This window comes from Rutilus rutilus (genome assembly GCF_951802725.1).
Source record: "Rutilus rutilus genome assembly, chromosome: 19".
Classification (NCBI taxonomy): domain Eukaryota; kingdom Metazoa; phylum Chordata; class Actinopteri; order Cypriniformes; family Leuciscidae; genus Rutilus; species Rutilus rutilus.
Window position 1 is genome coordinate 2,491,958 of NC_140232.1, and position 27,808 is coordinate 2,519,765.

The 27,808-nt window shown below is 41.6% G+C and overlaps 1 protein-coding gene across 1 annotated transcript; it reads left to right on the top strand.

Moving 5' to 3' along the window:
* Window positions 1–2,596: 2,596 nt before the first annotated feature.
* creld1b (cysteine-rich with EGF-like domains 1b) lies at window positions 2,597–27,599 on the top strand. Its single transcript, XM_084390297.1, has 11 exons — window positions 2,597–2,732; window positions 4,783–4,905; window positions 16,520–16,602; window positions 16,754–16,864; window positions 17,174–17,265; window positions 19,460–19,639; window positions 19,722–19,817; window positions 22,359–22,442; window positions 22,512–22,607; window positions 22,690–22,830; window positions 24,586–27,599. The coding sequence occupies exons 2-11, from the start codon at window positions 4,789–4,791 to the stop codon at window positions 24,804–24,806; spliced, it is 1,221 nt and encodes a 406-aa protein (XP_084246423.1). The 5' UTR covers window positions 2,597–2,732; window positions 4,783–4,788; the 3' UTR covers window positions 24,807–27,599.
* The last annotated feature ends 209 nt before the right edge of the window (window positions 27,600–27,808 follow it).

The window sequence follows — 27,808 nt, forward strand, 5'->3', positions numbered from 1 at the left end:
GTCACACTTTCTCACAAAATATGTGCATTTTGTAGCATTTTTGCTTTCAACAGTTTGTAAGGTGAATAAGGCTTCTATTGTCCCATAATCACCAGAAAAACTGCCACAAGACATGATTCCCATCTTTCTCTGAGCCATTTTGTTTCAATTCTCAGCCGATTTTCACATGCATACGACATTATTTTTGATTTCAAGGTTAGAATTATGGCAGAAGAAGATGCAAACATGAACCGGGATGTTGTCTGCGACATCTGTGGATGTTTTACTACATCCACACAGCGACAGAAAATTAAAGCTTTTGTGAAAAAAGCTTATTTGGGCTGTTAGTCTTTTGCAGACTGCAAATTTGCAATACTTCCTGATACATAAATGAATATATATATATATATTTGCATTTTGCAAATGCATTTTCATGATGCAGGGCTGTGTTATAGATGTAATGGAGCTTTTTGTGCCTGCAAAATCTTGCCTGAATGTTGCTAATGTGACCTTTAGACAGGAAGAAACCGTGTGACACGCATGTAAATAAATGTTGTTTAGAGGTGTGTTCATGTGAAATAGATTCTGCAGAACATTTACTGATCAGAAGTGTTGTCAGAGATACAGATACAGCCACCGGGGCTGAACTCAGTCTGATATTGATGTGTAAAAATGTAAATTGTATGATATGTAAAAATGCGTTATCTCAAGCTCAGCGTCTGCCGGATGGACCAGAGCTTGTTTTACACAAAGGAAACCCTGAAGACAGACTTTTGCACTCCTACACATTGAACTCTAAAGACAAATGTAAGAGAAGGGCAAGATTGTGAGAGAAGCCACTTTCTTCTTTTGACTTGTACAATTACATTTCCATACCATATACTGTTAAGGCACTAAGGCTATATAAGAGTAACTCAGAAGGTAATAAGCTATATCTCTTATATAAGCCGTAACTGTAAGGTTTTCAGTCAGATGTCCGGTTGCATGAATGATTTGTCTGTTTTTCAATACTTTTTTTTCTGGTTTTAAGTTGTGTCGATCTGTACAGTAAAAAAGTGTGACAACTTGCCCCTATTGGTTTTTGTACACTAATGTTTAACATATTGTGAATTATAATTTTTTTAATGACCAGTTTTAAAATTGCACTGTAAAGCGCACAATGTCATGAAAAGGAGCGATACAAATCATTCTATTTTATATATATATATATATATATATATATATATATATATATATATAAAATAGAATAATATTTATATATATATATAAAAAAAAAAGAAAATATCAAATATGTATATAAAAAAGACAAAACGTTACACATAGCCTTGGTATTATAATATATATACAGTGCTATGCATAAGTGTAGACACCCATACTAAAGTTGACTAAAAAGAGGAATAAAAAATCATCTTTTGGAAACTGAACTTAATGCCTTAATTAAAAAAATTAGGAAAAATCCAACCTTTAAGGACACCAATTTTCTTTGTGAATGAATAATGCATCATAAATAAATAAATGTTCTTCCTTAAAATACAGGGTGCATAAGTCTGGACACCCCTATGTTAAATTCCCATAGAGGCAGGCAGATTTTTATTTTTAAAGGCCAGTTACTTCATGGATCCAGGATACTATGCATCCTGATAAAGTTCCCTTGGCCTTTGGAATTAAAATAGCCCCACATCATCACATAGCCTTCACCATACCTAGAGATTGGCATGATTTTATTTCAGTTAGCCTAATAGCTAGTTTGATTTGCATTGAGAGATGATCTTATGGAAAGTACCCCATGCCAATCTCTAGGTATGGTGAAGGCTATGTGATGATGTGGGGCTATTTTAATTCCAAAGGCCAAGGGAACTTTATCAGGATGCATAGTATCCTAAAATTTTTTTTACAAAAAATACTTAAAAATAAAAATCTGCCTGCCTCTATGGGAATTTAACATAGGGGTGTCCAAACTTATGCACCCTGTATTTTAAGGAAAAACATTTATTTATTTATGATACATTATTCATTCACAAAGAAAATTGGTGTCCTTAAAGGTTGGATTTTTCCTATTTTTTTAAATTAAGGCATTAAGTTCAATTTCCAAAAGATGATTTTGTATTCCTCTTTTTAGTCTATATATATATATATGTAAGACCAACCACAGACTTCGTTATAACAATGACATAAACATAAACATATGGCAGGACTTTTACTTTCTGAACCTGGGCTTTACACCTCTGTATATATATAAAGAAAAGAAAATATCAAATATGTTAAAAAAAATACAAAAAACAACACATAGCCTAGGTGTTATAACAAACTACTAAAAAAATATAAGACCAACCACAGACCTCGTTATAACAATGTAAAAACGTTATTTAATTAAGTAACTGAATTATTCATTAATACCAAGGAAACGCAAATATATTTATTTTTTAAAAAAGAAAGAAAATTTTAGATATGCTTTGTATTGTAACATGATTAAGGCGGGGCTATGACGACACGCGATCCATACCTTTCATCTTGGCACACGGCGGTCTGCGATTGGCGCACAGAATCCTTCTTTAATTCTGATTGGGTGTTCACGGGAGGAGGCGGGACTTCAGCGCTCAGCTGCAGCATCGCTCACAGAATGAACTAGAAGAGCGAGCGGGGCCGGAGGTGGAGGTGTTCAATACAGCGATATCACGGCTCTTAAAACACACCCTGAAGACGATTTGGAAAAGATTTGGAGGCTGTTTACCACCCAAGCGCAACCGTGTGAAGTGAGTATACACAACATAAAACATGAAAGCATCTTGCGTCAGTACTCAAATGAAAGAGCTGGTGAATGCAACAATGTTTCAGTCTGGTCGCGTCGCCGGAGAAACATTGTTGTAATTTGATCAAACTAGTGTTGGTGAGCAATGCAATGAACGACATCGTTGATTTTAAGAGTTGAGCTGTTATGTTGCATGAATATATGAACTCTCAGTCAGTCAGTGGCCTACATTCATGCAGCATCAGCATCACTCGACTGAAGATGAGCTCAATCAGACCGGAAGAGGAACTGATGCTCTGGGATTCAGTGCAGAAGAGCCAGCCAATCTAACCATTAAACATCTAATATATATATATAAACGTGTTTAGAAAAGCCGTTCTTAAAGCGGAGACTGCCTTGCACATATGATAATATGGTTATGTCTTGTCATATTAGAAATATTACCCTTATATTGTAATTATTACAAGCTCAAGTTGTAATTGCTGCCCAACCCTGTTTAACTGAATACATGACATCAGCTGCTTTATTATATCTGTGTATCACTGTCATATGGACGTTACTTTGACACACTCATCTCTGGCTGAGAACAGAATACAGAATTGCAACATGGAAACAATCATTTTTTTGGAAAGCTGCTTTGAAATGATATGAATTGTGAATAGGGCTGTGAAACGATTCATCGCGATTAATCACACCCAAAATAAAACTTTGTGTTTACATAATATATGTGTGTGTACTTAGTACAATTATTTTGTATATATAAATACACACACATACACGTGTATATTTAAGAAATATTTGCATGTACAGTATATACTGTATATATATATATAATTTATATTATATATAAATATAAATACTTTATATATAAATTACACATTTCTCTTCTCATATATATATATATATATACACATGCATGTGTGTGTATTTATATATACAAAATAATTACAAAGTACACACACATATATTTTGTTACAATAATCACTTTAAGACCAGCCGCTGCTGACAGAGACACGGATCTCACACGCGTCTCATTTTCTCACAACTATTTACGTTCATTTAAGACTTTATTGAACTCATTTGAGACCGCTCTTATGAGGAGACTCTACAAAACGGACATTTTGGCATAACTGTGTGTGTTGTTATTCGTTCCAGTGCAAAAAGAACTTGATACCGGCGTGCGTCACATAAACAGGACATTTACAGTCAGTGCCGTTTGAATGGTTTAACAAAACTAAAGACTCATAACTCCAAAACTATAAACTCCAAGCTGGGAGAGTCAAAAGGTAGGTATCATTTTGTTGAACACTTTTCAAATTTTTTGATAATATAAATTACATTACATTTGGACATTCTCAAGCCGAGAAAAAAAAAGATAAAAAAGATATATAATTTTTATTATGATTTTGCATATATTTCTTGCTTGACATGCAATAACTCGGGAAGGAAATACGGAAAAATCGGCCGATAACGATATGGTGCCCAATATATCATGCATCTCTATTTAAAACACATGCAGATAATAAACTTTTTCAAATGATGATTAAGAACTGTAATATCACGTGAGCATGAGTTTATAATCAAAACCAAACAGATGTTTTAGTTTTTGGCAGATTATTCGAGGCACGAGCTGTAAAGGCTCCGCCCTCTTCTTGATAGGGGGCGGAGCAGCTGCTCATTTGCATTTAAAGATACATGCACAAAATTAGCATGCTTTTGCTTCCATTCAAAAACATGGTGTAACAAATGATCTGGGGAGGATTTTGAGCTGAAATTTCACAGACACATTCTGAGGACACCTGAGACTTATAACATCTGGTAAAAAGCGGCATAATAGGTCCCCTTTAAAAGCCCTTATCCAGTAAACACACACTACTGGAAACGTCATGGAGGAGCTGGAACCTTTGTGTGCAAAACATTAAAACAAAGAACCATAAACAACTCTTACCATGAGATGAATGATTCTGAACAACAGCTTCCATAAAGCCCTTCAAGATATGCTTTTCTCCATGAGCTTATGTAATGCAGCAGTGTGTGTGTGTGTGTGTGTGCAGGTCGGGATGTGGTGGTCCTGGCCCCTGGTGTCGGTGCTGGTGCTCTGCTCTCTGCTGTCGGTGGGGACCGTGAGAACCGCTCCCTGTCAGACCTGCCGCAAACTCACTGAGCGCTTCATCCAGGTGTGTGTGACTGTCATCTGACTGTAACTCACTGAGCGCTTCATCCAGGTGTGTGTGACTGTCATCTGACTGTAACTCACTGAGCGCTTCATCCAGGTGTGTGTGTGACTGTCATCTGACTGTAACTCACTGAGCGCTTCATCCAGGTGTGTGTGTGACTGTCATCTGACTGTAACTCACTGAGCGCTTCATCCAGGTGTGTGTGTGACTGTCATCTGACTGTAACTCACTGAGCGCTTCATTAGATTAGATTAGATTAGATTCAACTTTATTGTCATTACACAAGTACAGGTACAAGGCAACGAAATGCAGTTTAGGTCTAACCAGAAGTGCAATAGCAGCAAGTGCAGGATATACAGTGGTTCATAAGTGCAGAACATGGATATGTACTGAATAAATATAGAGTTGAATACTATTATAAACAAAAATTTACAGATAGATTGTCCTATGAATATAATATACAGATAACTCTTACTGTGAACAGAATTTACAGCTAGAAATGTACTGAATATAATAATATACAGATGGCTATTACTATAAACAGAATGTTTACAGATAGATATGTACTGAATATAATATACAGATGGCTGTTACTATAAACATAATTTTACAGATAGATATGTACTATGAATATATATACAGATGGCTGTTACTATAAACAGAATGTGAGCATAATATACAGATGGATATTACTATAAACAGAATTTTACAAATAGATATATGTATAAGTTAGGCTAATGAGCAGTATAACAATGGATTTAAAGTAGTGCAAATAAAGTTTGGACAGAAGCTATCCGAGTGAGTGCAGTGGAAAGTAATTGCATATTACAGTTAAGGTACGATATTGCAATGTATATATAACAGTCGGTACTGTAAATAAACAGTCGGCAGTGCAAATGAGCATATTCCAGTCAAGGTAGTAGTGCAAGATGCATATGTAAACAGTTGTTACTGTAATAACAGTCAGCAGTGCAAATGAACATTATAGTATTGCAAATAACAAAATGGAGGCAGGTGTGAGGAGGGAGAGGAGAGTCAATCAGTATATAAGGGGAGTGGGATCAATGAGGGTTAGAGTTTAATAAAGAGACAGCTCTGGGGAAAAAACTGTTCTTTAGTCTGCTGGTCCTGGTCCGGAGGCACCTGAAACGCCTGCCGGAAGGCAGGAGAGAAAACAGTCTGTGGGCTGGGTGAGAGGAGTCCTTAAGGATGCTGCGAGCTCGATGCAGACAGCGTTTCCTCTGGATGTGCTCGATGGCAGGTAGTGGAGTCCCAGTGATGCGCTGGGCGGTTTTCACCACCCGCTGCAGTGCCTTGCGCTCTGCAACAGAACAGCTCCCATACCACACTGTAGCACAGTTGGTCAGGATGCTTTCTATTGCACAGCGATAGAAGTTCACCAGGATAGTGGAGGAAAGCTGATTCTTCCTCAGTGTCCTCAGGAAGAAGAGGCGCTGGTGAGCCTTCTTGACCAGGCTGGAGGTGTTGGTTGTCCAGGTCATGTCCGCCGAGATGTGGGTCCCCAGGAACTTGAAACTGGAGACACGCTCAACAGCCATTCCATTGATGTAGATGGTGTCGTGTGTGCCTCTTGACACTTTCCTGAAGTCCACGATGAGCTCCTTCGTTTTGGTGGTGTTGAGGAGCTGGTTATTTTCGGTGCACCATGTGGCCAGGTGCTTGATCTCCTCCCTATAGGCAGTCTCATCGTTGTTGCTGATGAGACCAATCACCGTAGTGTCGTCCGCAAACTTGACGATGGAATTAGATCCGTACACAGGCTTGCAGTCGGAGGTGAAGAGGGAGTAGAGGAACGGGCTTAGCACACAGCCCTGTGGTACACCAGTGTTGAGTGTGATGGATGTGGAGCAGTTGGAGCCTGATCGAACATTCTGGGGTCTGTTGGTCAAGAAGTCCAAAATCCAGTTGCACATGGAGGTGTTGAAGCCCAGGTCTCCTAGTTTGGCTATTAACTTAGTTGGGATGACAGTGTTGAATGCTGAGCTGAAGTCAACAAACAGCATGCGTGCATAAGTGTTCTTATTGTCCAGATGTGTGAGCACAGAGTGCAGTGCCATGGAGACTGCATCCTCTGTGCTCCTATTGCTACGGTAGGCAAACTGGTGTGAGTCCAATGTGGATGGTAGAGAGTCTTTTAGGTGTGCCAGGACCAGCCGCTCAAAGCACTTCATTACGATGGGTGTGAGTGCTACAGGGCGGTAGTCATTAAGGCACTTCGGGCTGGAGTGTTTTGGCACTGGCACAATGGAAGTGCATTTAAAGCATGTTGGTACAGTTGCTTGGGCAAGAGACAGGTTGAAAATGTCTGTAAAAACCCCAGCGAGCTGCTCCGCACATGCCCTGAGTACGCGTCCAGGGATGTTGTCTGGTCCAGCAGCCTTGTGCGCGCTGATCCTGCTCAGTGCATTGCAGACATCTGTGGAGGAGAGTGTGATCGGTGGGTGGTCAGCTGAGGATTTGAGCTTGGTGGCAGTTTCTCTGTTGTCTCTTTCAAAGCGAGCATAAAAGTCATTTAGCTCGTTCAGGAAGTTGACATCAGTGGCTGCGGGGGTGGAGTGAGAGGGTTTGTAGTCACTGATGGCCTGAATGCCCTGCCACATGCGCCGAGGGTCAGCGTTGGAAAAGTGTCCCTCTATCTTAAGCTTGTAGCAGTGCTTGGCCTCTTTGATGCCCCTTTTCAGATTTGCTCTGGATGTGCTATAGGCTTGTGCATCTCCTGATCTGAAGGCAGTATTGCGTGTCTTCAATAGGAGTCGCACTTCCCTGTTCATCCATGGCTTCTGATTTGGGTATGTGGTGATCTGCTTCTGGGTTGTAACACTGTCAATGGTGGTATTAATATAATCCAGTACAGAGGAGGTGTAGCAGTCAATGTCCGTGTGAGAGCCACTGGTGGCTTGAGAAGCAAACATACTCCAGTCTGTGTGTAGAAACCTTTCCTGGAGTGAGAAATCTGCCCCCGCAGGCCACACCTTGATGGTCTTCACTGATGGCTTCACGCGATTGATCAGAGGTGCATATTTGGGGGTGAGGAACAAAGAAAGGTGATCTGACTGTCCCAAGTGGGGGAGGGGTGTCGCGACGTAAGCTTCAGCCATGTTTGTGTAAACATGGTCTAAGGTTTTGTTTCCTCTGGTGTGACAGGAAACATGCTGGTGAAATTTCGGTAGCACTGACTTTAAGTTTGAATGATTAAAATCACCCGCAACAATAAACGCAGCTTCCGGGTGAACGGTCTGTTGTTTACTGATGGCTGCGTGAAGTTCTTTCATAGCAAACTTGGCATCAGCATCCGGGGGAATATAGGCTGCAGTTATAATAGTGGAAGTGAACTCCCGCGGTAGATAAAACGGTCTACATTTAACCATGAGAAACTCAAGGTTAGCTGAACAATGTCTCCCAACAATAGCAGAGTTTGTGCACCAAGCTTTGTTAATGTAAATGCACAATCCACCACCTCTGGTCTTACCGGAGCCATGTAATGTTCTATCCGCCCGGAATGTATGGCGTCCCGCTAGCTCAATAGCGTTGTCCGGTATTCCGCTGTTTAACCATGTTTCCGTGAAAATTAGAACATTACAGTTCAAAAGTCTCTTGCTGTATGTGATGTTGAGTCGAATCTCCTCCATTTTGTTCAACAGCGACCGTACATTGGCAAGGAAAATGCTGGGTAAAGAGAGCCGGTGTGGTGTTAGCTTTAGCTTAGCTCTTAGTCCTCCGCGCTTCCCCCGCCTTTGTTTACGATCTCGCCGGCGCCTGCGAGCACTTCCGCCCGGCCGGGCAGAGTGCATAGCCTCGGGTGATCTGGCGATCTCAGGAAGGAGTCGAAGGTTGTCCATAAAACTGTCGGAAATTCGCAAACCAATATCCAAAAGCTCACCTTGGGTGTACGATGTTAAGGCACAACTGTTCTGGACGAACAGACCCGAAATGAGCAAGAAAAATACTGCTAAATTACAGAATCTGGAGAGACCGCGAGCCTCGCGATGTACTCGCGCCGCCATCTTGGATCTTATAGCTTATAAGATAGCTTATATAGATATCTTATAGCTTATATCTTATATCTTCATCCAGGTGTGTGTGTGACTGTCATCTGACTGTAACTCACTGAGCGCTTCATCCAGGTGTGTGTGTGACTGTCATCTGACTGTAACTCACTGAGCGCTTCATCCAGGTGTGTGTCAGTGTCATCTGACTGTAACTCACTGAGCGCTTCATCCAGGTGTGTGTCAGTGTCATCTGACTGTAACACACTGAGCGCTTCATCCAGGTGTGTGTCAGTGTCATCTGACTGTAACACACTGAGCGCTTCATCCAGGTGTGTGACTGTCATCTGACTGTAACACACTGAGCGCTTCATCCAGGTGTGTGTCAGTGTCATCTGACTGTAACACACTGAGCGCTTCATCCAGGTGTGTGTCAGTGTCATCTGACTGTAACACACTGAGCGCTTCATCCAGGTGTGTGTGTGACTGTCATCTGACTGTAACTCACTGAGCGCTTCATCCAGGTGTGTGTGTCTGTCATCTGACTGTAACACACTGAGCGCTTCATCCAGGTGTGTGTGTGACTGTCATCTGACTGTAACTCACTGAACGCTTCATCCAGGTGTGTGTGACTGTCATCTGACTGTAACTCACTGAGCGCTTCATCCAGGTGTGTGTGACTGTCATCTGACTGTAACTCACTGAGCGCTTCATCCAGGTGTGTGTGACGGTCATCTGACTGTAACTCACTGAGCGCTTCATCCAGGTGTGTGTGTGACTGTCATCTGACTGTAACTCACTGAGCGCTTCATCCAGGTGTGTGTGACTGTCATCTGACTATAACTCACCGAGCGCTTCATCCAGGTGTGTATGTGACTGTCATCTGACTTTAACTCACTGAGCGCTTCATCCAGGTGTGTGTGACTGTCATCTGACTGTAACTCACTGAGCGCTTCATCCAGGTGTGTGTGACGGTCATCTGACTGTAACTCACTGAGCGCTTCATCCAGGTGTGTGTGTGACTGTCATCTGACTGTAACTCACTGAGCACTTCATCCAGGTGTGTGTGACTGTCATCTGACTGTAACTCACCGAGTGCTTCATCCAGGTGTGTATGTGACTGTCATCTGACTGTAACTAACTGAGCGCTTTATCCTGGTGTGTGTGTGACTCTCATCTGACTGTAACTCACCGAGCGCTTCATCCAGGTGTGTGTGTGACTGTCATCTGACTGTAACTCACTGAGCGCTTCATCCAGGTGTGTGTGACTGTCATCTGACTATAACTCACTGAGCGCTTCATCCAGGTGTGTGTGACTGTCATCTGACTATAACTCACTGAGCGCTTCATCCAGGTGTGTGTGTGACTGTCATCTGACTGTAACTCACCGAGTGCTTCATCCAGGTGTGTGTGACTGTCATCTGACTATAACTCACTGAGCGCTTCATCCAGGTGTGTGTGTGACTGTCATCTGACTGTAACTCACCGAGTGCTTCATCCAGGTGTGTGTGACTGTCATCTGACTGTAACTCACTGAGCGCTTCATCCAGGTGTGTGTGACTGTCATCTGACTATAACTCACTGAGCGCTTCATCCAGGTGTGTGTGACTGTCATCTGACTGTAACTCACCGAGTGCTTCATCCAGGTGTGTGTGACTGTCATCTGACTGAAACTCACTGAGCGCTTCATCCAGGTGTGTGTGACTGTCATCTGACTGTAACTCACGAGCGCTTCATCCAGGTGTGTGTGACTGTCATCTGACTGTAACTCACCGAGCGCTTCATCCAGATGTGTGTGTGACTGTCATCTGACTGTAACACACTGAGCGCTTCATCCAGGTGTGTGTGTGACTGTCATCTGATTGTAACTCACTGAGCGCTTCATCCAGGTGTGCGTGACTGTCATCTGACTGTAACTCACCGAGTGCTTCATCCAGGTGTGTATGTGACTGTCATCTGACTGTAACTCACTGAGCGCTTCATCCTGGTGTGTGTGACTGTCATCTGACTGTAACTCACTGAGCGCTTCATCCAGGTGTGTGTGACTGTCATCTGACTGTAACTCACCGAGCGCTTCATCCAGGTGTGTGTGTGACTGTCATCTGACTGTAACTCACTGAGCGCTTCATCCAGGTGTGTGTGACTGTCATCTGACTGTAACTCACCGAGCGCTTCATCCAGGTGTGTGTGACTGTCATCTGACTGTAACTCACCGAGCGCTTCATCCAGGTGTGTGTCACTGTCATCTGACTGTAACTCACCGAGTGCTTCATCCAGGTGTGTGTGACTGTCATCTGACTGTAACTCACCGAGCGCTTCATCCAGGTGTGTGTGTGACTGTCATCTGACTGTAACTCACTGAGCGCTTCATCCAGGTGTGTGTGACTGTCATCTGACTGTAACTCACCGAGCGCTTCATCCAGGTGTGTGTGACTGTCATCTGACTGTAACTCACCGAGCGCTTCATCCAGGTGTGTGTCACTGTCATCTGACTGTAACTCACCGAGCGCTTCATCCAGGTGTGTGTCACTGTCATCTGACTGTAACTCACCGAGCGCTTCATCCAGGTGTGTGTGACTGTCATGAGACTGAAACTAACTGACCGCTTCATCCAGGTGTGTGTCACTGTCATCTGACTGTAACTCACTGAACGCTTCATCCAGGTGTGTGTCACTGTCATCTGTCTGTAACTCACTGAACGCTTCATCTAACTCACTGTGTGTGTGTAACTGTCATTTTTGCCCTCAAATTTGGCCTTGTTTTAGCCTAGACGTCTGACTGTGTTTGGACGCTATTAGACGTCTTTTAAACACAAAATTGCTTGCTGGGTTACTTCAGGCAGAGGAAAGACATTCATCATTCAGGTTCATTTTATATGAAAAAAAAAAGTGAAATAGGTGTGTGTACATCCTAAATGCCAAATGGGCTCAGGACAACAAAACAACAATACACGGAAAATATACAGTAGTGGCCAAAACTGATGTCCAGCCTAGGAAAATGTACAGTGAGGAAAATAAGTATTTGAACACCCTGCTATTTTGCAAGTTCTCCCACTTAGAAATCATGGAGGGGTCTGAAATTGTCATCGTAGGTGCATGTCCACTGTGAGAGACATAATCTAAAAAAAAAAAAATCCAGAAATCACAATGTATGATTTTTTTACTATTTATTTGTATGATACAGCTGCAAATAAGTATTTGAACACCTGAGAAAATCAATGTTAATATTTGGTACAGTAGCCTTTGTTTGCAATTACAGAGGCCAAACGTTTCCTGTAGTTTTTCACCAGGTTTGCACACACTGCAGGAGGGATTTTGGCCCACTCCTCCACACAGATCTTCTCTAGATCAGTCAGGTTTCTGGGCTGTCACTGAGAAACACGGAGTTTGAGCTCCCTCCAAAGATTCTCTATTGGGTTTAGGTCTGGAGACTGACTAGGCCACGCCAGAACCTTGATATGCTTCTTACAGAGCCACTCCTTGGTTATCCTGGCTGTGTGCTTCGGGTCATTGTCATGTTGGAAGACCCAGCCTCGACCCATCTTCAATGCTCTAACTGAGGGAAGGAGGTTGTTCCCCAAAATCTCGCAATACATGGCCCCGGTCATCCTCTCCTTAATACAGTGCAGTCGCCCTGTCCCATGTGCAGAAAAACACCCCCAAAGCATGATGCTACCACCCCCATGCTTCACAGTAGGGATGGTGTTCTTGGGATGGTACTCATCATTCTTCTTCCTCCAAACACGTTTAGTGGAATTATGACCAAAAAGTTCTATTTTGGTCTCATCTGACCCCATGACTTTCTCCCATGACTCCTCTGGATCATCCAAATGGTCATTGGCAAACTTAAGACGGGCCTTGACATGTGCTGGTTTAAGCAGGGGAACCTTCCGTGCCATGCATGATTTCAAACCATGACGTCTTAGTGTATTACCAACAGTAACCTTGGAAACGGTGGTCCCAGCTCTTTTCAGGTCATTGACCAGCTCCTCCCGTGTAGTTCTGGGCTGATTTCTCACCTTTCTTAGGATCATTGAGACCCCACGAGGTGAGATCTTGCATGGAGCCCCAGTCCGAGGGAGATTGACAGTCATGTTTAGCTTCTTCCATTTTCTAATGATTGCTCCAACAGTGGACCTTTTTTCACCAAGCTGCTTGGCAATTTCCCCGTAGCCCTTTCCAGCCTTGTGGAGGTGTACAATTTTGTCTCTAGTGTCTTTGGACAGCTCTTTGGTCTTGGCCATGTTAGTAGTTGGATTCTTACTGATTGTATGGGGTGGACAGGTGTCTTTATGCAGCTAACGACCTCAAACAGGTGCATCTAATTTAGGATAATAAATGGAGTGGAGGTGGACATTTTAAAGGCAGACTAACAGGTCTTTGAGGGTCAGAATTCTAGCTGATAGACAGGTGTTCAAATACTTATTTGCAGCTGCATCATACAAATAAATAGTTAAAAAATCATATATTGTGATTTCTGGATTTTTTTTTTTTTTTTAGATTATGTCTCTCACAGTGGACATGCACCTACGATGACAATTTCAGACCCCTCCATGATTTCCAAGTGGGAGAACTTGCAAAATAGCAGGGTGTTCAAATATTTATTTTCCTCACTGTACATCTTCATCACCCTTTATTTAATATTATGAAAAATTTGTTAAATATCACGATACTGAACTCACGATACCATATTATTGTGATACTCCATGACATATGATAAAAAGTTAAGAAAAAAATTACTATTGATTAAAATGCTAAATTTTATATTACACTGTGTGTGTAAATGAATAGGCTTGGACTTTACAACTAATTTTCTGAAGCTGAAAATACAGAATTATTTTAGACAAATATCCTTGCACTCTGTCACTGACTAGATATATTTAAAATAATGTCGGCCACTGGTAACTTTACTGGTAACATCAGACATTTGCCATTATCAGGACCCACAAATATTCTCCTATTGCGTTATTATACATTATATTCAACATTATATAGCAGTTTAATACACGTCTCTGTGGAATGCTTGATTCTGATTGGTCAGTCACACATCCAGAGGTATATTATTCCCAGATAACAACCGCTGAGAACAGAAACACAGGCTCATCCGGGTCACTGAAGTCAGCAGCGCTATACACTCACTAGGAACGGGGTTTTCCTCGTGGAAGTTTTGCATTTGGTGAGCTAATAAAATATAACAAATCAGTCGAATCAACATTTTGTGTATAGTTATTTAATTAAGCCATCCAGTATCGTGGACTCGCTTAAGATTTTAAACTCAATTTTAAAACAGTTTAATCTGAAAGCGATATCTATTCTCTCCATAATTATTTATGTGGTGAAATGCTGTGTAATAAGTGTTATGACTGTTTACCATATCTCTTAAATGTCCGTCTAGTTTGATCTTGCCGCTGAAACTGCTCTCTCCGGTGTGTGTGTGTGTGTTATTTCAGAACAAACCCCTTCAGGTGTGTGTGTGTGTGTGTTATCTCAGAACCCCTTCAGGTGTGTGTGTGTTATCTCAGAATAAACCCCCTTCAGGTGTGTGTGTGTGTGTGTGTTATCTCAGAATAAATCCCTTCAGGTGTGTGTGTGTGTGTTATCTCAGAATAAACCCCTTCAGGTGTGTGTGTGTGTTATCTCAGAATAAACCCCTTCAGGTGTGTGTGTGTGTGTGTCTGTGTGTTATCTCAGAATAAACCCCTTCAGCAAAGAGTATAGAAGCCCAAGAGGCGAAACTCAATAGAACGCTCCATAGCAACAGTTGCCCCCATGACGTGACGGCGCGGCCGCCATTATGGACTGAAAACTGAAGGAAAACGCCGAAAAATAATGGGAGTCAATGGCACTGAAAAACTTAACATAACAAAAACTTAACATAACTTAATTTTTTCTGGCCGTCATATCTAAATATGAAAACAATTTAAAATACATTAATGAGGATGACCGACGTTAAATGACGTTAAATGACAGAAAATATACGTCTATGTGTTGGTTATGCATGGCCTAATTACCCTTAGGAAAATAGTATTTTGGGACAAAATATTACTATAGAAGTACTATAAGACTACTATAGAAATACTATAGCGGCTCTAGGATATTATAGAGGTATTACAGAACATAACATACTTCTGTGATTTTCTGTAATACCTCTAATATTTTAAAGCTGCTATAGTATTTATATAGTAGTCTTATCGTACTTCTATGTCCCAAATTACTATAGTATTCCTATAAGATTACTATAATATTTTGTCCCAAAATACTATAAGATTCCTATAGTACTTTTTAGTAAGGGTATGTCCCCCACCGAATCGGCTTCATTAGCCTACCACTTACGGTTTGCAAAGATACAATTATAAAATTACTGCAAAACTTTAATCTATCAATATTTATGTTCTATTATGCATTTTCCTTGTTATATGACTAACAGAAATTCATGAAATAATATAGGCAGACACACAGTAATTAGATATAAGTAATAAGATATTTTTTCAAATGTTGATTTTGAAATTAGTGAACATCATATATATGATTTGGAAAAATAAATAAATAAATAAATAAATAAATAAATAAAATTATAAATGAACATTTCTAAAGACAGTTAATATTTTACATAGAATATCACAAAAATATTAACAACTTGTTTTTTCAACATCTTCAGTCAAAGTGCACACAGTGAACGTTTCAATGGCAAGAACAAAAACAATCTGTGAATGTCCTATTACAGGCGGAAAGGTACAAAAAAGATGTGCAATCTAGCAAGTGCACACATGAACTATAAACACCTACTAAAATGGATTTTGCCATTGACTGGCGCTAACGATTCCAGCAGCTTTCAGTCCATAATGGCGGACGCGCCTCCGCAGCGCCATCTACAGACTGTTACCCATAACACAACAGAGTTTCGCCTCTTGGGCTTCTATACTCTTTGCCTTCAGGCTCATGAAGACCTGATCCTGATCACCCTGTCAGGGTTTATTCTGAGATAACAACCGGCTGGATGTACATTATTCCTTACATAATGTAGTACTGACACTAAAACTCTGAAAACTTTTTTCTCACACAGTAATTTCTATTTTGGGTGAATTATAAAATATGTTGTTTATATATAAATATATATATTGCTGTTTGCAATGCTTCATGGGATTGTAGTTCTTTCTCTCACTAAAGTCGTTAAGTTCACAGTGTTGCACCTTTGTGTTTTTTTTGGTCAATTTTCAAATAACTTTTTAGCTTCAAACTAAAGTTTGTAGTGTTGTGAGATTGGTTTGGTTCATGGCTTGTTGCGCTTTAACGAAAACTTGACAAAAAAATGAAAAGAAATGAATAGAAAAAATACTATTATGAACGCATGCAAAAACAAGAGTCTGCAATCTAATGATGCAGTTTTTTTAGTAAACATTAAAATCATCAAAATCACACATTTGCTTAATCTCACCTGTAAAATCTTTGCAAATATATTGGCCAGCCTGATTGAGCGTGTGTGTAACTTATGCATCATCAGTGATACGGCCCGTTCACACAAAGAATATTAACTATAATAGTGTATAATATTTATTAGCTGTAATAGTGTAAAATAATTCTGTATAAAGTGTATGACTGTTGTTTCAGGGTTTGGAGCGAACAGCCAATAAGAATTTTGGAGGAGGGAATACGGCTTGGGAAGAGGAGAAACTGGCCAAATATACACGCAGGTAAAGATGCTTCTCCAAATATACACGTTTCTCATCATGCTGTAAGAGGAGCGGGTGCTTGTTTCAGAACAGAGATTGACTTCATCGTATATCATCAAAATGTTTGGTCCGCAGCCTTTGTTTAAAAGTGTGTGTGTGCGTGTGTGTGTAGTGAGACGCGTCTGTTAGAGATCGTAGAGGCGGCGTGTGACAAATCTGACTTTGAATGCAACCGGCTGCTGGAGCAGATCGAGGACCAGGTGGAGACGTGGTGGTTTCACAGGTGAGAGTGTGTGTGTGTTTGTGCAAAACAGGGTTAACTCACCGTCACATAAAGCCCAAACTCTCGGTTGATTAACTCAAACTTTGTTTACTCGTGGATTTCGGTTCCAGACCACTTGTCTACTTGCACAATGTATTTCTGGAGTGTGTGCGTGAAGAACGCAAGATGTTTGATTACTCAGTGAGACAGATCTAGGAGAAGTTTTCCCTGTCATTATGACGGAAGGCATTGAGTAAATCATCTGCTTGTAGCTGTGAGTTGTGGAAAGTGTCTATGAGAAAGTGTGTGTGTGTGTGTGTGAGGTTACAGACAGCAAGAGTCTCCAAACCTGTTCGAATGGCTGTGCATCGAGGAGCTCCGACTGTGCTGCCCCTCTGGACACTACGGGCCTGAATGTGCAGGTGAACACACACACACACACACACGCGCACGCACATGCACATACACATACATGCATGCACACACGCACACACACACACACACACAGACACACACACACACACTTGCAAAGACACACTCACTCATTTACTCACTCACACACACGTGCAAACACTCACTCACTCACACACACACACACACGCACACACACACACACACATGCACACATACATATGTGCACACACACACATGCACACACACACACACACAAACACACATGCACACATACTCACACATACACACACACACACATGCATATACACACACTTGCACACACACACATATGCAATCAAACACATTGTAGATGTAGATTGTTGCACATTTAAATGCCAAATGAAAATAATTTATTATTATTGCTACTACCATCCATAACCAAGCTAACAGAAATATGTTATAAGAATGTTTAGGTGAAATTCCAATTTAGTTATAGAAACGTTATTTCTGAATGTTCAGATGTTTTACAGTTTTTTCCGATTGCTAAACGACAGTGAGCACAACTGGAGCTACATGTGCAAAACTCTAACTACAGTCTGCACTACCAACAGTCACCTGAGCTAAACAGCTCACATCACCTGCAAAACTCACTCAGAGCAACACAACTCTTAACACTAACACACAGCCAAACACTATACACAACCCTCACTGAGATAACACACACTGTCACTCAGAACACACTGAGAGTAAAAACACTAGCATCAAACACCAATACAGAAAATACAAACTTTTCATCTTTACAGTTTGAACAATTTCAGTGACTTCATACAAAGTTATATTTTCTTCAAAGAAAAGAGTGACATTCTTTCACATGATTTATTTAAATTTTTAGAACATGACAATTCTTTAAGGTAAATGAAAATTAGCAGTTTGCTTCAATAGTCTGTAGTAATTTACGGAATTACAGTAATGAGAAAAAAAAGGTAGAAACTAAAAGTAAATACTGTAATTCGAACAAATAACTGAGGGGCTAATCCTGACTCTCTCTAGCATCAGGCCACAGGCTTTCATCAACATCAGTTCCCATCAAAAAACGTCTTCCTTGTTCCATTTCCAAAATTAGTCTCTGAGCTCTATCTATCTATCCATCTATCCATCTATCCATCTATGTGTGTGTTCACTAACAAGTCTAAAACAAGACACCTGCTTAGCCTTTCAGCTGAGATTGCAATCAGCAGTGTGTGAAAGGCACAAGGCTGAAATCTATTCTGTTTTGAATGTGTGGTTCACAGTTTTGACAGCAGTGTGTTAGCATTTGAACAAAGTGCTGTAGATCCACAGTGTTGTGCAGGTTGTGGTTAAAGTCATGGGATAAGTGTGTAGAGTTTTGAAAACTGTGTTCAAGCAATGAAAAACGAACTAGAGTTTGGTCCACATGAGCTGCTGCTGTGCAGACTGTAGAGTTTTGCACATGTGACTCCAGTTGTGCCCACTGTCGTTTAGCAATCGTAAAAAACTGTAAATGCTTTAAAACGTTTTATTTCTTGGTTATGAAGATGAACATTCAGCTAAAATATTTCAGGAAAAAAAGAGTTCCATGAACGATATATAAATAACTCTATTGTCTTCTGTGGAGCTTATAGGTAAAACTGAATTTGTTTCGTAATCGATGAATTTTACAGCATTAACCCTTATTTTCCCTGTTTCTCACTGTAAAGAGTCTCTGAAATAATCTGTATTGTAAGCGCTATAGAAATAAATGTGACTTGACTCATTATATTGGCCCCAGGCCATGTAATGTGAGTATCTCTGCCTTACGGCAACTCTGATAATATAATATTTGCTCAAATGCACCAACCCTGCTTATCAGCTTTCCCATATTTTCCACAGAAACAGTGTCTGGGTTTATATTGACTCCTAAAGATACAGTTATGCTTCATGCTTGCTTGTGACTGTATCGTATTTGTCACGTCAAACACACAAATATCAATAGAGAAGCCTGTTCTTATACTTAATGCTCTGTGTGTGTGTGTGTGTGTGTGTGTGTGTGTGTGTGTCTGTGTCTGTGTCTGTGTGCGTTAATGTGTGTGCGTGCGTGTGTGTGTGTAAATGTGCATGTGACTGTGTGCATGCGATCGTGTGTGTGTGTGTGCGTGTGTATGCGCATGTACGTGTGTGTGTGCACGTGTGTAAATGTGCATGTGTGTGCCCGTGTGTGTGTAGAGTGCCCCTCCGGCCCTGCAGGAGTGTGTGGAGGTCTGGGCCGCTGTGAAGGTGAAGGCACGCGTCTGGGAGACGGGGAGTGTGTGTGTGACCCAGGATACTCCGGCACTCTGTGTCAGGACTGTGCCGACGGATACTACCGGGAGAAGAGCTCCAATCACACACAGCCGCCCTGCTCAGGTGACCAGGCTCTCGAGGGACGGGAGAAAACGCAACTCATAAATGAGGAGATTAATTGTATGATCTGTCTTTTTTGTGGCAGCTTGCCATTATTCCTGTAAGAAGTGCAAAGGTCCTCAAGACAACAGATGTCAGGACTGTAAGCCTGGATGGATCCTTCACAGCAACAAGTGTGTGGGTGAGTTACACACTACAGCCTCAGACATCTGAGGCCTTCTCCACACTAATACCTTCCCTTTCGAACGGTCAGTCTTATTGCGTCTGCAGACGCGATGGGAAACTCCTTTTTCTCTGAATACTGAAGCCATTTATAAAGTCACGCAGTGCTACAGCACAGCCTTAACAGTGCAGAGACTACTCGCACGCTATTGGCTGGTCAGTGGGAACTGTACAAACCAATGGCGGAGCAGTGTGACTGCGCAAACCAATCGGTGCACAGCTCGCCGATCTGAGCGCAGAGCCCATCAGAAGGGGCGGGGCAACTAACTATAAAAGCAGCTCATTTCGCCATATTATTCAGATTTAATCTCCTTCAGCGATGATCTTCGGACCTCGCAGGATACTCAGGAAGCCTTCCTCGCAGAGGAAAACAGAACCAACAGTGAGCAAGCCAGCAAACTGCAGTAGATCCAGCGTGCTCTCCACCCAGCTGATCAATGCGTGGCGAGCTTTCGCGCTGGTTCCCTGCACTCTCTGGCAAGCGACTAAAAGGCTAATTTCTATCTAAAAGAGCAGCAATGTTGATGCAAATGTCGCGCCACGGATCATCCCGCCTACGCACTTCCACTTCTGCCACTCTCTCGACCATCGACGGCGCTGTAGAAAAGGGACATAAGAAGCTGCCCCCCCTAGAGGAAGCCGTGGCTGCGCACCTTTGCCCACCTACTGCTATTGGATGGAAATCCAAGGTGGCTCACCCATCCAAACCCTGCAGGGCTTACTCGTCCTCTGGCCAGGCGGGATCCCAGACCCAGCCGCATTTCGTGATTCCTCCAAATGCCCTGGTCAGTTCCAGCTGTTGGAGCAGATGTTGCAACTGCAAGCTGTTGGCCCCGTTCATATAAAAAACAAAAATTCTCTGCAAAAGAGCACTTGTCCTGTTCCACACCATACAGGTGTCGGTACCCTGTGCAAATGCAGCGCATCGTCTCCCGAAATTATCCAACCCATAGCCAGCCGGGTCGAGGCAGGGAAAGCCATCCCTGGTGTGTCACAATGGGTTCTTAACACAATAGAACAAGGTTACTCGCTCCAATTCGCTCGCAATCCACCCTGCTCACGGGCATCGAAGTAATGAGCTTATTGGCAAAAGGGGCCGTGGAAACGGTTCCTCCACCCAACAGCGAGTCAGGCCTATACAGTCACTACTTCCTTTTTCCCAAAAAGGATGGCGGCCTCAGACCCATCCTAGATCTCAAACATCTGAACATGGCCCTTATGAAACGGCCATTCAAGATGCTAACCCTCAAGAGCTCACTGTTCCCCAGTCAGGATCTCCTTCCTCCTTCCACGAGTGGCCCAGCCGCCTCCTTTATGCTTTTCCCCCAGTCGCACTCCTCCCTCAGGTCATCATCAGAAGGATCAGGGAAGGCAGACACGTAGTCCTTCTAGTGGCCCCTCTCTGGCGAACCCAACCTTGGTTCCCCAAGTTGATTCAGCTGCTCAAAGCAGCCCCATAGCCAATACCCCTGAGTTAAGACCTCCTTTCCCAGGCGAACAGGACTATTTGGCACCCCCGTACCAAACTATGGGCCCTCCATGTGTGGCCCCTCGACGGGAGCTTACAGACGGCCCAGTGAGAGTCCTAAGCACCATTTGTGAGGCTAGAGCTCCGTCCACGAGACGCCTCTACGCCCTTATTGGTCTGTGTTCTCCAGCTGGTGCTCAGGCCTGAACCAGGACCCTGGATTATGTGAAGTACCACTGGTACTTTCATTTCTCCAAGAGCTACTGGATGCGGGCCGTACCCCATCCATGCTCAAGGTCTACCGGTCGGCCATTGCAGCTTTCCATGCCCCAGTGGCCGGCCAGTCGTTAGGGAAAAGCAACATGATTGTTCGCTTCCTGAGGGGAGCAAGGAGCCCTCCTGGGACCTATCAATGGTCCTCAGGGCCCTCAAAGGGCCTTCTTTCGAGACGCTACAGTCGGCCGAATTGAAGCCACTCTCGCTCAAGACTGCATTACTGCTAGCCTTAGCATCGGTCAAGCGAGTAGTGGACCTCCAACCACTCTCTGTGAGCGCGTCCTGCCTTTAGTTTGGACCAGGCGACTCTAAAGTCGTCCTCAAGCCAAGGCATGGCTATGTGCCCAAAGTTCTTTCAACTCTTTTCAAGAAAGGAACGGAGAACAACGAAGAAAAAAAATATATACAAAGTTAAAATAAATGCAAAGGTTTCTGACAGCACTTCAGTAAAGACACCACACACCCGTGCATTATCTACATGACTCAAACATAATATAAATGAAAGCTATTTCCTTCAAGCAAATAATGTTTCATTATATTAGATATTATAAAATATATTTTTTTGTCAATATTGCATATTACACACGACTAACATGAGGGTGATTATTTGTAAATAATGATCTTATAATTTTCATCTGAACAAGATGTTTCCATATAAGCTGCATTCTGCCTTCTGTCACCAGTTTACCACATCAGTCCCAGCTCTTTATCTGTGTGTGTGTGTGTGTGTGTGTGTGTGTGTGTGTGTTTCTGCAGATGTGGACGAGTGCGGCACTGAGTTGGCTCGCTGTCCTTCGAACACGTATTGCTTCAACACCGACGGCTCTTATGAATGCAGAGGTCAGTCTCACACTAACACTCAGTGATGCAGGGGTGTGTTTGCGTGTGCACTGATGAGTGTGTGTGTAGGTTGTGATCAGGCGTGTGTGGGCTGCATGGGGAGCGGACCGGCTCGCTGTAAGAAGTGCTCTCGAGGCTTCAGAATCACTGGGGCAAAGTGTCTAGGTAAGACTTTTTACCAAGCGTATTTAGATTCGATGCTTCTGTTGACATGATGTTTGATCAGATGATGAAAATCTCTCGCCAGACATCGATGAGTGTGCGGAGAGAGCCATCGCCTGCCCTGGACTCAATGAAGCGTGTGTTAATGAGGAGGGCTCGTTCCGCTGCGAGTGTGCCGAGGGATTCATCCGACGGGAAAGCATTTGTGTGGAGAATCTGCCACCTAGTGAGTGCAACACACACTCAATCCCAGTGTCCTAAGGCCATCCAGTCCTTTACAGGAGTGAAAACCACATTTACAAACATTCTACACAGTGTGTAAGGAGCAAAGCATTAAAGGAATAGTTCACCCAAAAAGTTGTGGGGCGCCATTGTCTTCCATTGTATGGACAAAAATACTATGCAAGTAAATGGTGACCCACAACTTTTTGCTCACTAATGTTCTTCAAAATAGTAGGGCTGTGCAACGATTAATCGCATCCAAAATAAAATGTAATGTTTACATAATATATGTGTGTGTACTGTGTATAATTATTTTGTATATATAAATATACACATGCATGTATATATTTAAGATTTTTTTTGTTTTTTTTATATGTAAAACATTTATATGTATACATAATATAAATTATATATCTACAGTATATACATGCAAATATTTCTTAAATATGTACATGCATGTGTGTGTATTTATGTATACAAAATAATTATACACAGTACACACACATATTATGTAAACACAAACTTTTATTTTGGATGCGAATAATCATTGCACAGCCCTTATGTTCAGCAGAACAAAGACATTCATACAGGTTTGAATAAGTGAATGTAAACCGTTGAGAAAGTAAATGCATGTGTGTCAGTATCAGTATACTGGATCCGTGCATTCGCTCTTAAAGTGACAGCGGCCTAATATTCCTGCTGTCTGTTTTTAAAGTTAATCAAGCAACAAAGGACTGAGAAAAATCACTCACTGCTCTTGACTGAATAACTTTTTTAACTTTAATAAGGATGTTTCATTTATGCAGTGAAGACTATCCAGTGTTATTTTACATTTGCTTACTTTATTACATTTCTGTACCTGAAAACTACTGCCTGAAAAACCTGAACATCACTGTTTATTTAAATTGTATCTTTGTTATATTGTATTTATTTGTGCTTTTGTTTGTGATTTGATATTTGTTGTTCTTATTTTATTACTGAAGGATTACTTGTTTGTAATAATGTTTTTAATTTATATTAGGCTAGTGGTTTTAGATGTGGTCTTAAAATTGGAATAGAGAATTGTGAATTTTCACTGGTATCTAAAATGTTGGTGTAATTACTGCCTGATTTTGCAAAACCAGTTTAATGGCCGGTACAAAATATTTATGATATATATGATATATGAAATATAATACTTCCTGATTACAAGGAAGCACAATCATAATTTTGCCTGTTATACACTGCAAAACATGCTTTTCTTACTTAGTGTTTGTGTCTTGTTTCCAGTCCTAATATCTAAAAATTCTTAAAATCAAGAAGCATTTACTTGATAAGTAAAATGACATAAGAAACGACATCTTGCTTTTTTTTTTAAATCTAAACTGAGTTTTTGCCTAAAATAAGCAAAATGATCTGCCAATGGGGAAAGACTTAATACAAAAACTGAATACAAATGGAAAACAAGATTTTTTTTCTTTCCCCATTGGCAGATCATTTGCTTGTTTTAAGCTCACTTATTTTATTTTTTATCGGAAAACAATATATAATTTCTTATGTCATTTGACTTGTCTAGTAAATGCTTCTTGATTGTAAGAATTTTTAGATATTTGGACTGGAAACAAGACAAAAATACCAAGTAAGAACAGCATTTGTTGCAGTGTGTATAGGATGACTTGTTCGTATAGTGTTTTCCCACTGTTTTAGACGAGTGTGAGCTGAACAGAAACACACACTCTATAACCTGCTCTGTGTGTGTGTGTGTGTGTGTGTGTCTCAGCGGGTCCAGAGAAGGGCTTGTTTGATGACATGACGGACGACGAGGTGCTCGTCCTCCAGCAGATGTTCTTCGGCGTGGTGATCTGTGCGCTCGCCACTCTCGCCGCTAAAGGAGACATGGTGTTCACCGCCATCTTCATCGGTGGCGTGGCGGCGATGGCGGGATACTGGCTCTCGGAGAAGGGGGACCGCGTGCTCGACGGCATCCTGAAGGGACGCTGATGATCGAGGGACTCCACAGGGAACGTGAAGCTCCGGGTTCAGTCGTGGCTCGAGGAACGCATGTCAGTCAGGGACGTTTAGGACGTGCTTCTGGGTAATGATGACGACGCTGCTGCTGAAAAGCTCTTTTACAACACTGTGTTTCAACAGTTCAGCTGCTGCTGTGTTTACGAGACAGCGGAGGGATATGGAGACGTGTGCGACCCGTTCAGGGGGAAACACTGTACATATGTTGGCATGGACGTATTGGCACTCTCGCAACATTAAAGGAATAGTTCAGGCTATAATAAACCTTTCCTGATTATTTACTCACCCCAAGGCCATCCAAGAAGTGCTGAGTCTTTCCTCAGCCGAAGAGAAATGAAGGTTTTGGAGGAAAACGATCTAATGCGAGTGAATGGTGCTCAACGTCGGCCATTAGGCTTCAAAGCGTGACCCCAGGGTCTTACTCTAGCAAAACCATCAGTCATTTAAAGAAAGAAATAATATAAATATATATTTTTTGACTATACATGTTTGCCTTGGTCCTGCTCTGCGAAAGTGCGTCCACGAGTCGGTGGAGTTCATGACCTTTTGCATGACATATGTGCTTTTTTTCACGTGTGACTTTCCCAACATACACGTGAAAAAAAGCAATTTCTTTCAGTTTATTGCCATAAATGGCCTGTTCGTGTGTGCAACCCGGATGTAAACAGTGGGGTGGTTCTGGCCATCTGCGTCACGCGTGACCCTACCAACACGCATGCATCACGTGTAGGGTTGGGAATTGAAAATACAGGTCAGGAATCGGATACTTGTTATAAAATTAAAATTGATATTCCTCTTATCGATTCCTTTGTGAGCGTTTCAATATGACTTTAAACCATTCAAGCGCGAGACGACTAGCTCACTGTTTTCTGCTGTACACACATCTAAAGCACTCACTGAACGTGGTTATAATGTGATTTTAAACCGTATGTGTATCAGTAGATTGGATCGGTGCAGCTCTTAAAGTGACAGCAGCCTAATATTCCTGCTGCGTCTCTATAACACTAATCTAACAAAAGACAGAAAATTCACTCGTTCTTCACGAAATAACTTTTGTAACTAAATTTGTAATGTATATTTTATTTATAAAGTGCAGTTATTTTAAATTTGAACCTGAATATCGTAAAACACTGTTTATTTCAATCGTACCTTTGTTCAGTTGTATTTATTTGTGCGATTGCTAATTTTTTCTTCTTCTTTTTAATTTATTTTTATAATGTATATTAGTTTGGCTAGTTGTTCTTCTATGGTGTTTTTAAACCACAGGCAAACGCTCCTTGTGTAAGTGTTCTTTAGCCTGTTGATGTTTGTTCATGATATTCAGATACAATGAAATGTTTTGCAATAAGACTAAATCTGAATATCTACGTTTTTTGTATTTTTTATTATTGGAATCAAAATTAGGAATACCCAATGATACCCAACCCTAGTCACGCGTGACCTTGCCAACACGCATGAGCTCGTGAACTCCCCCGTCTCGTGGACGTGCTTCACAGAGCTGGACGAAGACGAGCATTTGTAGTCAAAAAGTATATCATTTTTACCTGAAAAATGACCAATGGTTTCGCTAGAGAAGAGAGGTCGGCTGCATAAATATGAATTTTGGACCGTCAAAAATGTTCTTCGTTGAGCACCGTTCACTTTACGCATTAGATGGAGAAACATCCTGAACCTTCACTTCTCTTCGGCTGAGGAAAGAACGTCATACTTATCTTGGATGGTCCAGGGGTGGGTCAATAATCCAGTAGCACCTCACTGCAGTACACGAGATCCAGGGGGCGGAGTTGGATCCAGATATAAGGGGTGGAGATTGGTAGGTGGGAGGAGTTGGATCTGGATCCGACTCCTCCCCCTGGATTTCATGTTCTGCAGTGAGGACCATCTCCAATAATCAGGACATTTTTAATTTAGGATGAACTATTCCTTATTTACATGTTATTTACATCCCATTTACACATGCATACGGTATTCATTTATAATAATTGCCCCAATGCGTAAAACATAAGGTTTCAGAGGAGATGATGAGTAGAAGCAACATTCCCAAACGCATGAATGCAACACTGTCACAGAAGATGTGCAGTGTGTCTGATCTCCAGTGAGGAGTGTGTGTGTGTGCGCGAAAGTAGTGTGTTTTATGGCAAATCATTTGATTCATTTCAGCAGGGTTCCCACATTCTTTGATCAATAAATGTTCATGATCACTAGATAAGGATTTTTAAATGACTCAGACTAGTTTAAACTGGTTCAACAAAATTAATGAACAATTGCAAACAAGAAGTCATTGTGGCTTGACAAGTTTTCCACATAAGTGCTTAAAATGCTGCAGTTTAAGCACAGAAAAATGTCTAAACCTGGAAGATTCCTGGAGGATAGCTGGAAAATAATGTTCCAGGTTTTATGTTGCCGTGGGAACCCTGTTTTAAATATGCAATGAGAAAAAGCAGTAATGAATGTGATTGAGTTCTTCACCCTCAGTGTGTTCAGCACACGTGGCCTTCCAGTCATGTCTTCAGTCTCAGGACAGACGAGTCAATGCATTGATCAGTGTGTGTGTGTGTGTGTGTGTGTGCATGCTTTAAATATTTCATCACAGCTTCTATTTATCTTGTTTGTCATATTTATTTTCTTCCAGTGTGAATATGCCCTATAATGATTGACAGCTGAGACTGCGGGGGGGAATTCTGCCAGCCTTAATGTGAATTATGTTTTAGTAAATCTGTTGTTAGGGTGAAGGACACTGATTTCATTAAAAACCGAATTAATTGACTGGCTTTACTCATTTCTTTAACTGGTGATACAGGACCCGACAACAAAAACTACTTGAAAAAACAATCTTTTATACACACTATTTGCAAATATGAACAACAGGAAACAAGTTTCACATCTCTTCTTTTTAGATTAACATGAAATCAGAATTGCGAACGCTTCATCATCACACATTATTGCACAGATCGTTTATCAAAATGAAATAAGCT

Coding starts and splice junctions, on each gene's coding strand:
- creld1b (XM_084390297.1), top strand. CDS start 4,789: ATGTGGTGGTCCTGGCCCCTGGTGTCGGTGCTGGTGCTCTGCTCTCTG. Junction 4,906..16,519: donor TCACTGAGCGCTTCATCCAG/GTGTGTGTGACT, acceptor CTGTTGTTTCAG/GGTTTGGAGCGAACAGCCAA. Junction 19,640..19,721: donor CACACAGCCGCCCTGCTCAG/GTGACCAGGCTC, acceptor TTTTTGTGGCAG/CTTGCCATTATTCCTGTAAG.